Genomic DNA, 13,371 nt, shown 5'->3' on the forward strand with positions numbered 1-13,371 from the left:
ATGTTTTTTCTCTCCTGTTCCCAGCTGTCTGCATTGCAAATAATTTCAATCAATAAAATCATCACTGTGAAAATGATTACTAATGAACTGCCTTGGCAAAGTCCCTGAACAACAGCCAGTAGTTATAAGGATAATGATCAGATTTGCTGGTGGTTATGAGGCATACTTTTCCTACAGTTTTTTCTCTTTTCACTGGCAATTGTGCTTTAGTCAGCACTGCATTGTAATTGTCAACTTCCGACCTTTTTCATTGCACTGCTTAACATTAACAGCTGATTACTGTAACAGCTGGCCTTGTGCAGTTATTAAATGTGAGTGCTGTCGGTGGTTCTACATGCAGTAACCTGCTAGCCAGTTTTTCCAATCTCCTTTAATATTTGGTGGCTCAGAGTGAGATCAAACACAGAAGTGGAAACACAGAGACAACCTGCATTTACATGGCTTCTGTTCGTGCACTCAAGACTTCCCAAAGCCCCTCTTACCCAATAAAATAATTCTGGACACTTTAACGGTGTTGATTAAAAAAATACAGCCAGTTTGCACTTAACAAGCTCCCACAAACAGCAATACGACACTAACTAAATAATCTTTATTTAAGTGATGTTCGTTGAGAGATAAATAAAGGTCAATGAAAGAGAAATAAAGGTTAGCTCTGGGGAGAGTTCTCCTGCTCTTCAGCTAGGGTCCCTGCATCTTTTACGTCCGCCTGAGCTGTAAGATGAGGGATAAGTGATTCTTCTGAAAATGGGTAACTCCAACATTGAAAGAGTCAGCTGTGATTTTGTATAGAATTCTCTGGTGTGGGACTTGAACCTCTTGATTCTAGTGAGACTGCTACTAACTAAGCCACAGCTGAGACCAGAGTCAATTAGACTCCGAGTTGTTCTCTACAAAGCTTTAAGATGATTAGAACTGATCCATTTTGAGGTATGCTCTTTATTGTGTTAAACATTGATTTTGCAAGTTGGATTATAGAAGAGCTTTCTGCAGAATTGTGGAGCTTGGAATTTTCTTTTGATATTTTTAAGCTTTTAAGGTGCTTTGTGCTAAAATAAAGATATTACCAGCAGCTGGGTTAAGAGTCTTTAGAGAACATGGCACAAATTTGCCATAATACAGTTCTTCAGCTGTGCATTCAATTGTTTTATGGATATTAAACTAGCTTACTTGGCCAGCTACAGCATTTATTCAATGCTTTGAAGACTCTGAGAAAGTTGAATGTGTCTTTATGTGGATGTGAAAGGCACAAAATATGCTCCAGATCCTGTAATCCTCAATATGGAACAGTTTTTGGTTTGAATTATTTGCAGTGTTCTTTCTTAATTTATTCAGATGTTCAAATCCTTGGATGTAGACCTGCTTTTATTTTGTCTAAGCTGGAGTACTAGTTTCTTATTTACTTATTCCAACAGGGAAACCAACTTGAAAGTTCGACAGGCGCTGACAATAACATCAGAACTCGGTGCAGATATGAGTCAATTGGCAGAATTTGATGGTGAGCCTGACATATTCTATTAACGCTGATTACACATGAAACACATTCTGCAGGGAGCTATGCACTGTGGGGATTGGGCTACGAAACCTTGTGTACAAATTCCACCCAGTGAAATAACTTGGTGGATCAAGACCAAAAATTGCATTAAGAAAAGTTCAATCAACTTCATTGCATAAAGAATGAACAATATTGTTCTTGGCTGTGCTTCAACATGCCACATTCACATCATAGTCTTTACCATGTTTATACTTGCCATTTCACACAGTTGTGCGCTTAGGTCATTAATTCATCACCGGTGTCATCATACTCCCACAGAAAATGAGAATGTGTGGGATTTGAAATGATGTAAGGTGCCACATAATGAAATGACTGTAAATGAACAGGGAAGATGGGTGTGTGCTGATCTCATTCATTGCAAGGGCTTAAGACTTGCAACTTGGCCATTTTACCTTGCGAACTCAGTTTTCAGATCCAGCAATGACGTTTGTCTGTGTTGCACATTCATCAAAAATTGAGGGTTCCCCGCCATGACAAATGGCTCTTTATGATGTCTGTAATACAGCTGTCAGGTTTTATTGAATATTCTGATAAATATAAAGCAAGTATGTGTTGTCCATGTTCTTGATGAATCATCAGACAACTCAATTGATGAAATGTACCTCAGTAAGCTTAGGTTGTGTGAGTAGAATTTAATGTGCTTAATGCCTCCTTGGAGCAATGTACTTGGAACCTCACCTTTCTGCTCCTCTCCCCCCACCCCCGGCCCCGTATTTCACCTGAAGATTGAAAATAAGAACATAAGAAACAGCAACAGTGGGTTAGACAAGCCCTTGAGCCATTTCCAGTATTTAGGTAGATCAGGGCTGCTTCCCTACATCTACTTCAATTTCCCACCATACTCCCATATCTCCATATACTGTAATTTAATTGTTAAGTGTGAAGTTATTGATCAATATTGAACGGCTCTGTGAAACAGTTAGTTTGTACAAAACTGAGGGAAGCAATGTGAAGCAACTTGAATTTGTTCTCTGTTTCTTTCCATGGTATTAGCTTTGTGTCATCACATCTGTGTCCCATGTTCCCTTGCCACCTCCCTGCACTGGCAGGCTGTCTATTGCTGGTGGGGTTGTAGGATACTGAGATTGATCTCCAGTCACGTGAAAGATAGTATAATGCCGTTCTGTAATAGGACAGATTCCTGAGAATATCTGCCTGTAAATGTTATGTTGACAATCTAACTAATCTATCTAGAAGCTGTGAAATTGTTGAAGGATCAGGAAAGTTTTAAAGCATGCCAAATAAAAAGCTTTAAAGAATAAAGCTTATGATCACAGAGCTTATTACCATACACAGAATCTTGCAGCAAGCAGACCAGAATTTTGTGTTGCCACAGGATCATTACTGAGCTAATTTTAAAGGCTGCTGATCTTTTACTACTAACACGTATATCAATTTACCTACAAAGTAAGTGTTGGAACAATGTAGTTGCAATACTCTACTTCCTGCAATATCGTTTATTATGTAGCTTTTAAAGTCACACAAAAATCGAGGTCACTTAGGTGTGGAAATGTTGAGGTCATTTAGGTGTGGATTATTTTGGTTTTATTGCTGGTGTATCACCAGGGGAGATGCCTTCTGGTCTGTTTATAACATTTATTGGAACAATTGAATCCAGTTTGTATTGGAGCCAGGAAAAAGAAAAGGACTCAACTAAAGTATCCATAACTTCCCTTGGGACTTTTAATCTCATAACAGCTGTCTTAAACATTCCTTGGATTAAAGGCTCATTTCCCAGAATAGTGAGCTATAAATTCAGTTGGACAAAATCCAAGGTACTGCCTCTCACCAGATACATTGAGAACCCATGGATGGGTAGTTTACACAGTTTTCTGGCCACTAGGGTTAAAATATTGGCCAAGTGTGGTTTTACCAGTCATTAACATGATATCTTATGTTTTAAAGTGGAACATAGTTACCAAATGTGAATTCCTGTTTCAGTGTGATCTTCCTTGACCTGATATGACACCATTTTTAAAAAAATTAAAGGTTCAAAACAGCTAATTGCTTTGAGTTGAGCTACTGATCTCAAACAAAAAGGAAACTGTAATTCACTGAGTCAACTCAAATTGAGTCCTGCCACTATTGGGGCAGCTTAAACACTGCAATGTGTCTTTTTCATCAGAGGTGATATTCAGGCAGACTAACCTGATGGTCCCATCTCCTTTCCAGGTGAAGCCTCTATACCAGTTACTCCAATGTGATCCCCCATACAACTGCTAGCTAGGCCTGAGTCAGCTCAACTTTTGAGATTAGAAAGGATCCTGCATTTCCAGACCAGAGACACTGTGCTAAAAGTAGTGAAGAAAATTATTTACAGAGTAATGTAGCTTTTCGAAATGTTAGTGAAATGGTTGGGTCTCTGTCAAATCCTTCCTTAGAGACCATCAGATATAGGAGCAGAATTAGGTCATATGGCCCATCGAGTCTGCTCCACCATTCAATCATGACTGATTTTTTTTTCAACTCCATACTTCTGCCTTCTCCCTGTAACCCTTAAACGCTGGGATGCAATCTTTAAGTGACAAGGAGTATTTTGCAGCTTCACAAGCTCTTCAATTAATTAGATTAGCAAACTGTGGATTTACAACTATTACCTATTTTTATTTGGCATCAGTTATTTAGTGATTTGAGACTAAGAACAATACAGGTTAAAGTGTTCATTTACAGTTTGTGCCAAAAATTGATTCTAATCAATCCTCTCCTGGATACCTCCCAATGATAATTCACCTGTTACCCATTAATCTGCACATGTTCCAGTGCCTTGACTCTGCACTCCACTGGGGTGACAGTGAGTTTCAATGCTACCTGAACCTCATATTGATGTGAAGGTCTGTTCTGCATGAGTGGCATGAACCAATCACAGGCCCCACATGCATAAATGAATTTGGTGGAAGTGATGTCAAAGCGTGCCCTATGAGAATAGCAAAGTAAGTACACAATTATGTTTTACAGATGGGTTGTTGATTAAATTCCTTTGTGTGATGCACAAGTTTGTTGCGCTATGCAAAAGAAATTCAAAGGCCACTGTATTAAAATGCACAGCGTCCCATTTTTCTGTCATTCTTTTAATAGTCGTAGAATTGTTACAGCACAGGAGGAGGCTCTTTGGCTTGGCCATTCTAGCTGTGGGATTGTTTGCTGCTTTGCAGATTGGTCTATGTTCTGCTGATTATACTTCCAGTTTTACAAACAATACATGTCTGAATACTGACTGATACCATTGAACATGAAGGCCCATAGGATATGGAATCCAATTAAAGCTTGGTTATCTGGCATGTAACAGACTTAACAGGTGTCAGTCAATCAAGAGTTATATTACCTAATAAATGTATTAGTTTGTTATAAAGTAGATTATCTGATAAAAAGGCCAAGTGTGACTCTATGACTCTATATGGAAATTAAAGAGAGGTTTCCAGTAGCACATCTACCAGCAGTATCTGAAGCTACACACAGTAAATTCAAAGTCAAGTTTATTGTCATATGCACAAGTACATGTGTGCACAGGTGCAATGAAAAACTTACTTGCAGCAGCATCACAGGTACATAGCGTCATATAAGCAGCGTTCACAAGAAAAAGATAAATTAAATATAAATTATACACAATTTTTGCAAGAAAAGAAGCACCATTAGAACAAAAGTCCATTTTAATGCAAAGTGATCAGAGTGGCCATAGTGTTGCCAAACTGTATTGGTGATTAGTGTTTTGGTTGGTTCAAGAACCAAATGGTTGAAGGGAAGTAGCTGTTCTTGAACCTGGTGGTGTGGGACTTAAGTGTTCTGTACCTGGTGCATGATGGTAGCTGTGGAAAGATGTCATGGCCCGGATGGTGGACCATGGTGATGGGTGTTGCCTTCTTGAGGCAGCGTCTCCTGTAGATAATACCAATGGTGGGGAGGGATGTACCCGTGATGTATTGAGCAGAATTTACTATTCTCTACCGCTTCTTATGTTCCTGTGCATTCAAATTGCCATACCAGACCATGATTCAGCCAGTCAGGATATTTTCAACAGTACACCATAGAAGTTTGTTAACTCTTAAGAAAATAAAGACGCTGGCTTTCCTTGCAATTCACCAGAGAAAGCTATCGTAATATGTTGGTTAGATCCAGTGAGAATCTCAGGTGCTGGAGACTGGTGAACTGTGTTGAGAGATTTCTGAAACTACATTTGCTGGGGTGTGCCGGATTATAAAATGCTGGATAAACAAGCTTTTGTTGGACCTAGGTCTTCTCTTGATGAATGACCTTGGTCATGGTTGCTAGTGCAGTGACCTAAGTAACTGACTTGGATGGTTCAGCTATGTGCTGGAACTGATCCAGAAATAAATTAGGAGTTAACTAACTAATGAAGCAGTAAAACCTATTTGTTGTGACAGCCCTTAAATAGATTTAGCAGCACATTCAAATTCAGTCTAAGCATTTGTGGTCTCCTACTAGGTAACCACAATGTTATCATGTATATTAAGTTTGAAACATAGCTTGGCCTCCAGGTGCAATAAGGCAGGAGTTGCACTGCCCACATTCTTGTTGATAATGTATTCACATCAGAATTTATTTGCCTAGAAACTCAACCCTACAATGTAACACTGACTGCTTCACTGTGGTAGTTGTGCCTTCTTTTCTACTACTGAGTCAGTTCCATTGAAGTTAATGGATCCAAGCATCAAAGGCAGAGACAAATCCTTGGCAGCAAAGAAACAGTGAATGAGAAGTTGAATGGATTTGGACTGGACAGAGTTAACAAGAAGAACAGACAAAAGGCTGACATTTAGCTTTCATCTCCAAAATAGGAGCATAACTTGTAATTGTTAAAGGTCAACTGATTTGACAGCATTTCTAGCACAATGATAGTTTGATTCAACATGTCAGCACATTGATAGGACAAAAATCTTATTTCAATTTGCACACTAACGGAAGACATATAATCTCCTTCCACAAGTTGCTCAAATTATGCAATTTAGAAGAAGAAATCAAGTGAATTTTCATTTCATGGATGTTCACAGTAATTTTCAGCATCACTGAGAATGTTGTTGAATGAGTAATGCATTGCATTTTTAATCATTTTTTTACATGAAAATCAAAAATGCAATGAAATAAAATGTCCTGTTTGATAGAAAATAGAAGGCTGTCCATTTTTCTCAAAAATTAAAGAATGCAGACTTAAGTAAATTGCAACAACCTGTACCTTGAAGCATGTGATATTATTTGCATTTTATTCAAAATGGGTAAAACCCATGATATATTAAGGGGAATTCCACCAAAACATATTTAAGTTATGTCTAATACCTGTTTTTAAATCTTTTTTTTCTCATTTATTGATGAAGTAGCTTGTGTTAGCTGCAATGTTTTCTTTGGTTTCTCTTTCTAATCTAATGGCCTCTTAAAAGAGTTTCTGTGCATGAGGGTCATGTACATGTACAGTACATATGTGACTTGGTGAACTCAGAATGAAAGCCACAGATGACTTGCCATTCATTTCAATTTCCAAATTTTCACTTGCATTTCTTTTTTCACCAAAGTTCAATCATGTTGCACACAAGAATGTGTTCCAGTTTGGTAACTCAGTGTTTGGTAACTCAAATCTCTCCAGCTCAACAACTATTGAAAACATTAATACAGGAATTAAATCCATGTTGCTTACCTAAGAAAATATCAAAAGCCACTGTGCGTCCCATTGTCATCAATCTATTACTTCATCGGTTGCAGATAGGGCAGAGGAATGAGTAGGTCTGATAGGTTGGAAAGAAGGAGTTATTAAATTACAGCACAAAATTGAGCCTGCTCTGATCGCCTCCCAGCTCTCCAATCTATCTGTCAGCATGACCCTCATTTTTGTTTGTATTTGTTCAGGGGCTGTAGGTGTCACTGGTTGAAACAGATTGTCCGTCCCTAATTGCCCTTGAGTGAGAGACTTGCTGCACCAGTTCAGAGGGCAGTTAAGAACCAGTCACGTTCCTGGGGGTCAACAGTTGCATATAGACTGTCCTATATAATCTCTAGATTGCTGAACCGCTTGTCCAATATCCAATGCTACTGACAAGGTACCTGTCATATGTTCCGTTCCCTGACTACAATGCTTCTAAATGTAAATAACATCACATGCTTCAAGGTACAGGTTGTTGCAATTTACGACTCTGCATTCTTTAATTTTTGAGAAAAATGGACAGCCTTCTACTTTCTGTCAAACAGGACATTTTATTTCATAGTATTTTTGATTTTCATGTAAAAAATGATTAAAAATGCAATGCATTACTCATTCAACAACATTCTCAGTCATGCTGAAAATTACTGTGAACATCCATGAAATGTCTCACAACTATCTGTTTAAAACAAAACCAGACTGTTAAGAACCTTTGTGTTTTACTTGACCCACAGATGAGTTTCAGACCTTGTACCCACACCATCACTGAAACCGCCTGTTTCAACCTTTATAACATCCATGCTACTGTAGTTCATCTGTTCATGCCATCCTTGTTACCTTGAGAACACAGGAAGCAAGTATGGGGCCAATCGACCCCTCTAGCCTGTTCCACCATTCAATAAGATCATGGCTGATCCAATCTTGGACTTAACACCATTTCCTGCTCTCTCCCCATACCTCTTGTCATTCCCTGCCTTGAATATGTTCAATGGCCACACTCCCACAGCTCTCTGGGTTAGAGGACAGTATTACCTGTTGTTGGCCTCTAGTTTTGCACCTCCCTATAAATGAGAACACTGTCTCTGTGTACACTCTCTTAAAACCTTTCATAATGTTACACTTGGCTTTCTCCTGATGGGTATTTTCTTCTCTTTCTGATCACCATGGAAGTCTTGTAGTCCCCTCTCTCCATTCTTTGATAATGTGATTGCTGGATAATGTTGAAAGGCAGACAGGAGCGGTAATGGGAAAAATAAAAAAAAACTACATATGAGTTGAGAGGAAAGTAAATACCATCAGCGGAACCATTACCTGCACTGACTGACCAAGAAAATGGGAGATGAGGTTTTCATCTGAAATTGCTGAATTCTTTGTTAAGAACAGCTTTTGGAAAGCACCTCATCTTTCAATTAACGTTTGATCAAATATGTAGTTTGACTGAGTCAGTGCATTTCTTATTTCACTTATTCGCGAATTCACCATCTGGTGTTGGGAAACTTACCAAAACCTGACCGAGGAAAACTGTCTGCCTTGGGAAATTATGTAGCGAGCAAACAAATCTGATCTGCAGAGGCCCTAAAACATTGAACAGATTTTATGCTCCAGTCCCAACATGCCACATTGTATATATGTTTTATCGACTCCATTAGTGGCTTGTAAAAGCTGGAGTGAAATATTACATCATCGTTTTCAAGGGCCAAATAAAATGTCACATTTAAATTAATATTCTTTCATACTTTATTACAACATAGGAAACCATTCAGCCCGTAGAGTCTATACCAGCTCTCAGAACAATCCTATCAATCCCATTTCCCCACATATCCCTGTCACTTATTCTCTCTCATATGCCCAACAACTCCATCCTAATTATCCTTCCACTCACAACACAAATAACCAACTAGCAACCAGCACATCTTTAATATATGGAGGGAAGCCCTTGAGGTCACAGGAACAATTTGAAAACTTCACTCAGACGGTACCAGGGGACAGAATCGAACCCAGGTTACTGGGGTACTAACTGCTGTGTCACTGCTTCCCAGAAACCAGGCCCATATTTTGTTAAATGAGACACTCCTGATTGCCATGAGGTCATCCAGACAGAAAGAAGAGCAGCCAGCATATTGTGTCTGTGCTGCCATGGATGGAGGGAGTCTGTGAACTAAATTTCCTGGTTCAAAGAAGCCTTGATTTTTACAGAAGCATGCGAGTATTTTTTCCTAATAAAATATTTCATGGGAAGATTTTTTGAACACAGTAACAAAATCATGGGGTGGGTCTTTTAATCATGCATAATTTACTACTTCCAGCCAGTTGTACTCCTGGTCTATTGTGAGTTAATCTCGAAAGCTGTAGATCACAACCTCTTGATCCGATTTCTGTCATTAAATAATTAAAATGAGCCATGCAGGTTGACGATGTTATCAATAGCAAGAAATGCAACAAACCAATGAAACCTGAATTAGCTCCAGTTTCTCAGTATATGGGGCTTCTGCCAGAAATGGGTGTCAAAGGTTAATTTTGGGGTTTTTTTGTATATAAAAAGCAGGCAAAAATTGTTCCAATTTCTGAACAATTATGTTGCTGAGGTACTTCGTGCACTTTATTTTCATCAAAAGGAATGTTTAAATTAGAAAATAAAGATTGCATTTGAAGTGGGAATAATCTTAGACCTAATTGGTATGTATTTCACTTAAACAAAGGGGTAATGCTGGTGAAAGGGCAAGTGTTGCAGTGTTATTGAACAAAGAATATCATTTGTGAAATGAATGAAACACATAAAACTTGGATGGTGGTTGGATTGTTAAGAATTTTTTTAACGTTGAGCTGTTGGATAAGTTTTGTAAAAGGTACTGACGTATTTGCTTTCTTATTTTGTGGCAGGGGAGATTATTTGCGAGCCACCCAATAATAAATTGGACAGATTCACTGGGACTCTGTTTTGGAAGGACAAAAAATATCCACTGGATAATGAAAAGATGCTCCTTCGAGGCTGTGTGCTGCGTAATACAGAATGGTGCTTTGGTCTGGTTATCTTTGCAGGTAAATCATGGGTTAGCACAGAATGAAACATCATAATACAGAAAATGCTGGAAACACTCTGCAAGTTAGGCAGCATCTGTGGGAAGAGAAACAGAGTTAAAGTTTCGGGTTGCAAGATCTTCGACCTGAAATGTTGCCTGACCTGCTGAGTGTTTTCAGACAAACAGCATCTGCAGTTTTTGTTTATTTTCATTTACATTAATACACATTGGCAGGAAGAACAAAGGGAACCAATATAGATTAAATGGCACATTTTTAAAGAGTATCTGGAAACAGAGAGACTTGATACATTTCTGCAATATTCCAGGAAAGTGGCAGTGCATATTGAGAGAGTGGCTTGTAAAGCATATAATCTGTATGGCTGGCATGCAAAACAAAGTTTTTCACTGTACCTTGGTACATGTGACAATAATAACTAATTTATTGAATCTTGTGACCTATAAATTGTGGCATGGAATCAAAAGACAGGAACCTGTATAAAGCATCCAGATAAAGGGTCTCGACCCTAAACGTCGACTGTCCATTCCCTTCCATAGATACTCTCTGACCCGCTGAGATCCCCCAGCAGTTTGCTTTTAGGCCAGACTTACTGCTGGCAGCAAGCCACCAGCACTCACCCTCACCACTGGCATCCATACCATTAATGGACATTACTTTTTCGGATCTGCCAGTGTCACCCTGGTACCTGGAAACTGTCCCAGTCCAAAATGGGTGGACCAATACTAATTTGGCCAGATATAACAATTGACAGGTGGTTAAGCCATATCCCAGGCTCTTCCAGGTATGAATGCTTTGAATGTTGCAAAATGACCATAACATTTAAAAAAAATCACGTGTTTAAAAAGTTATTAGTTTATTTTTTAAATGGGCTATTAACTTTAAAAACATAAATCATTTAGATCACTTAAAACACTTACAAGAAGTATTTAAGCAAACTCCATTAATTAACTTGGCATTTGACCTTGTATCTACTCCTCCCTTGCAGATGTTCCTTTCCCTTCCGATGACTTAGCTCACTGTTCCTGCACCAGGTCTAAGCCATGCAGGTTCAGTGGGCAGATCTCCTACCACAACACAGAAAATTTGCCCTCCTCCGCCAATGTTAGAAGGCAGCTGCCAAATCACTAACAAAGCCCGGCCAGCGACTTCAGCACTTGTGCACACAAGCTGGAGTCCCATACTTCCTGGTACTAATGCTGGGGTGCCAGCATTTCCCAGCCTGTTCCATCCTTATCTATGCTTATGCTTAGCTAATCTGTTCTGGTGGTGTTGGTTGAGCAGTAAATGTTGGGTAGGATACTGGGAATCTTTTATTTCTAGCTGAGCGGGCAAATAGCACCATTATTCACAATGGCATGGCACCTGGTGCATCATTGGAGTCACGAGGAGTTACAGTATGGATACATGCCCTTTGGCCACCGAGTCCACACCAACAATCAAGCATCCATTTTTACACCAATCCTGCATTAACATATTTTCTTCTCACATTTCCATCAATTCACTGGCATGGTAGTGTATGGGCAGACACGGTAGTGTAGCAGTTAGTGTAACACTAATACAGCGTCAGCGACCTGGGTTCAATTCCGGCTGCTGTCTGTAAGAAGTTTGTACGTTCTTCCTGTGTCTGCGTGGGTTTCTTCTGGGTGCTCCGGTTTCCTCCCATATTCCAAAGATGTACGGGTTAAGAAGTTGTGGGCATGCTATGTTGGCGCCAGAAGCATGGCGACACTTGCGGGCTGCTCCCAGAACACTCTACACAAAAAAATGTATTTCACTGTGTGTTTCGATGTACGTGTGACTAATAAAGATATCTTGTCTAACTCCTCCCCAGATTTTATTGGGCAATTTACACTGACCAATTAACCTACCATTCTGTACATTTTTGAGAAGCGGGGGGAAGCCAGAGCAACCAAATGAAACCCAGTTGGGAGTTCAGTATTGCACAAGATTTGAAACCTAAGCATTTGGAGAGCTTTCTAACTTGTAACTTTATCTTATAGGGCCTGATACCAAGCTAATGCAGAACAGTGGCCATACCAAATTCAAACGAACAAGTATAGACCGTCTGATGAATACTTTGGTCCTATGGGTAAGTCAATAAGACTGTGTGAAAACTTTCACCTTATCACTTGGGGCTATGAAGGAAAGTATACTTTCCGACTGATGCCTGGGATGGGGTTTTTGTCTGTTAAAAGGAGATTGGGCCTATAATCTCTTAAATTTACATTAATGAGTGGTGATCTCATTGAAACATGCTGAATTCTTATGGGATTTGATAGGATGAATGGAGAAGTGAAAGTGTGTAGAATCAGGAATCATGGTCTCAAAATAAGGTGTCGGTCATTCAGAGGTGATATGAGAAGAAACTTCTTCACCCAGGGGACTATGGATATTTAGTTACTGAGTATACTTAAGACAGAGATTGTTAGCTTTTAAAGGATTTTAAGGGATGTGGGGTTAGTGCAGGAAAATGGCCCTGAGGTAAATGATCAGTCATGGACATAGGCAGAGCAGGCACAAGGGGTCAGATGGCCTTCGACTGCTTCTATTTCTTATGTTATTGAAGTCTGCAGTATCCAGTAGAGGTGAAGCAACACTTTCTTCCAATCTGGCCAGTTCTGGTCATTAGCTCTGTCTGATATAATATGAACTGAATCCTCAATTATTTTTAATATCCTGCAAATCAATGCTTGGAACAACTGGTAAATGTGCATTTTAGTGGAGGCTAGATGAACACGTGAGGGAGAAAGGACCAGAAGAATATGCTGAAACAATTATATTACGTAGAGTGGGAGGAGGTTTGCGTGGAGCATCAGAACAGACATAGTTGGATTGTATAGCCTGTGCGTATGTTATATACAACATAAGTTGCTTGGAGTGGTAACACTGTATTAACATATTCAAGTGCTTTAAGAACTGTCGTATCTCAAAATTTGATACCAAACCACATATTTATAGAGATAAGATTTAAAGAACTTCTCAAAGGTAAAAACAAATAGAGAGAGGGACAGAAGTTTAAGGAGGGCCTTACAGCCTTGGCAGCTGAAGGCACGGTGTTAGTGGTGGAGTGACCAAAGTAGGAGGTGCTCAAAATCCAGAATGTTAGGATCCCAGATCAGAGGCTTGTATGTCTGGA

General features: G+C 39.3%; 1 protein-coding gene across 4 annotated transcripts in view; it reads left to right on the forward strand.

Annotated features, from left to right (window-relative positions):
- The window catches only part of atp8b4 (ATPase phospholipid transporting 8B4), a 207,194-nt gene that overhangs the window by 146,875 nt on the left and 46,948 nt on the right, over positions 1-13,371 (forward strand). For all 4 annotated transcript variants that reach the window (XM_052040689.1, XM_052040688.1, XM_052040691.1 and 1 more), the window contains exons 10-12: positions 1,413-1,495; positions 10,077-10,235; positions 12,236-12,324. In XM_052040689.1, coding sequence (XP_051896649.1) covers positions 1,413-1,495; positions 10,077-10,235; positions 12,236-12,324 — 331 coding nt within the window. The remainder of the gene's footprint in view (positions 1-1,412; positions 1,496-10,076; positions 10,236-12,235; positions 12,325-13,371) is intronic.

Source organism: Pristis pectinata, chromosome 28 (assembly GCF_009764475.1).
Source record: "Pristis pectinata isolate sPriPec2 chromosome 28, sPriPec2.1.pri, whole genome shotgun sequence".
Classification (NCBI taxonomy): Eukaryota; Metazoa; Chordata; class Chondrichthyes; order Rhinopristiformes; family Pristidae; genus Pristis; species Pristis pectinata.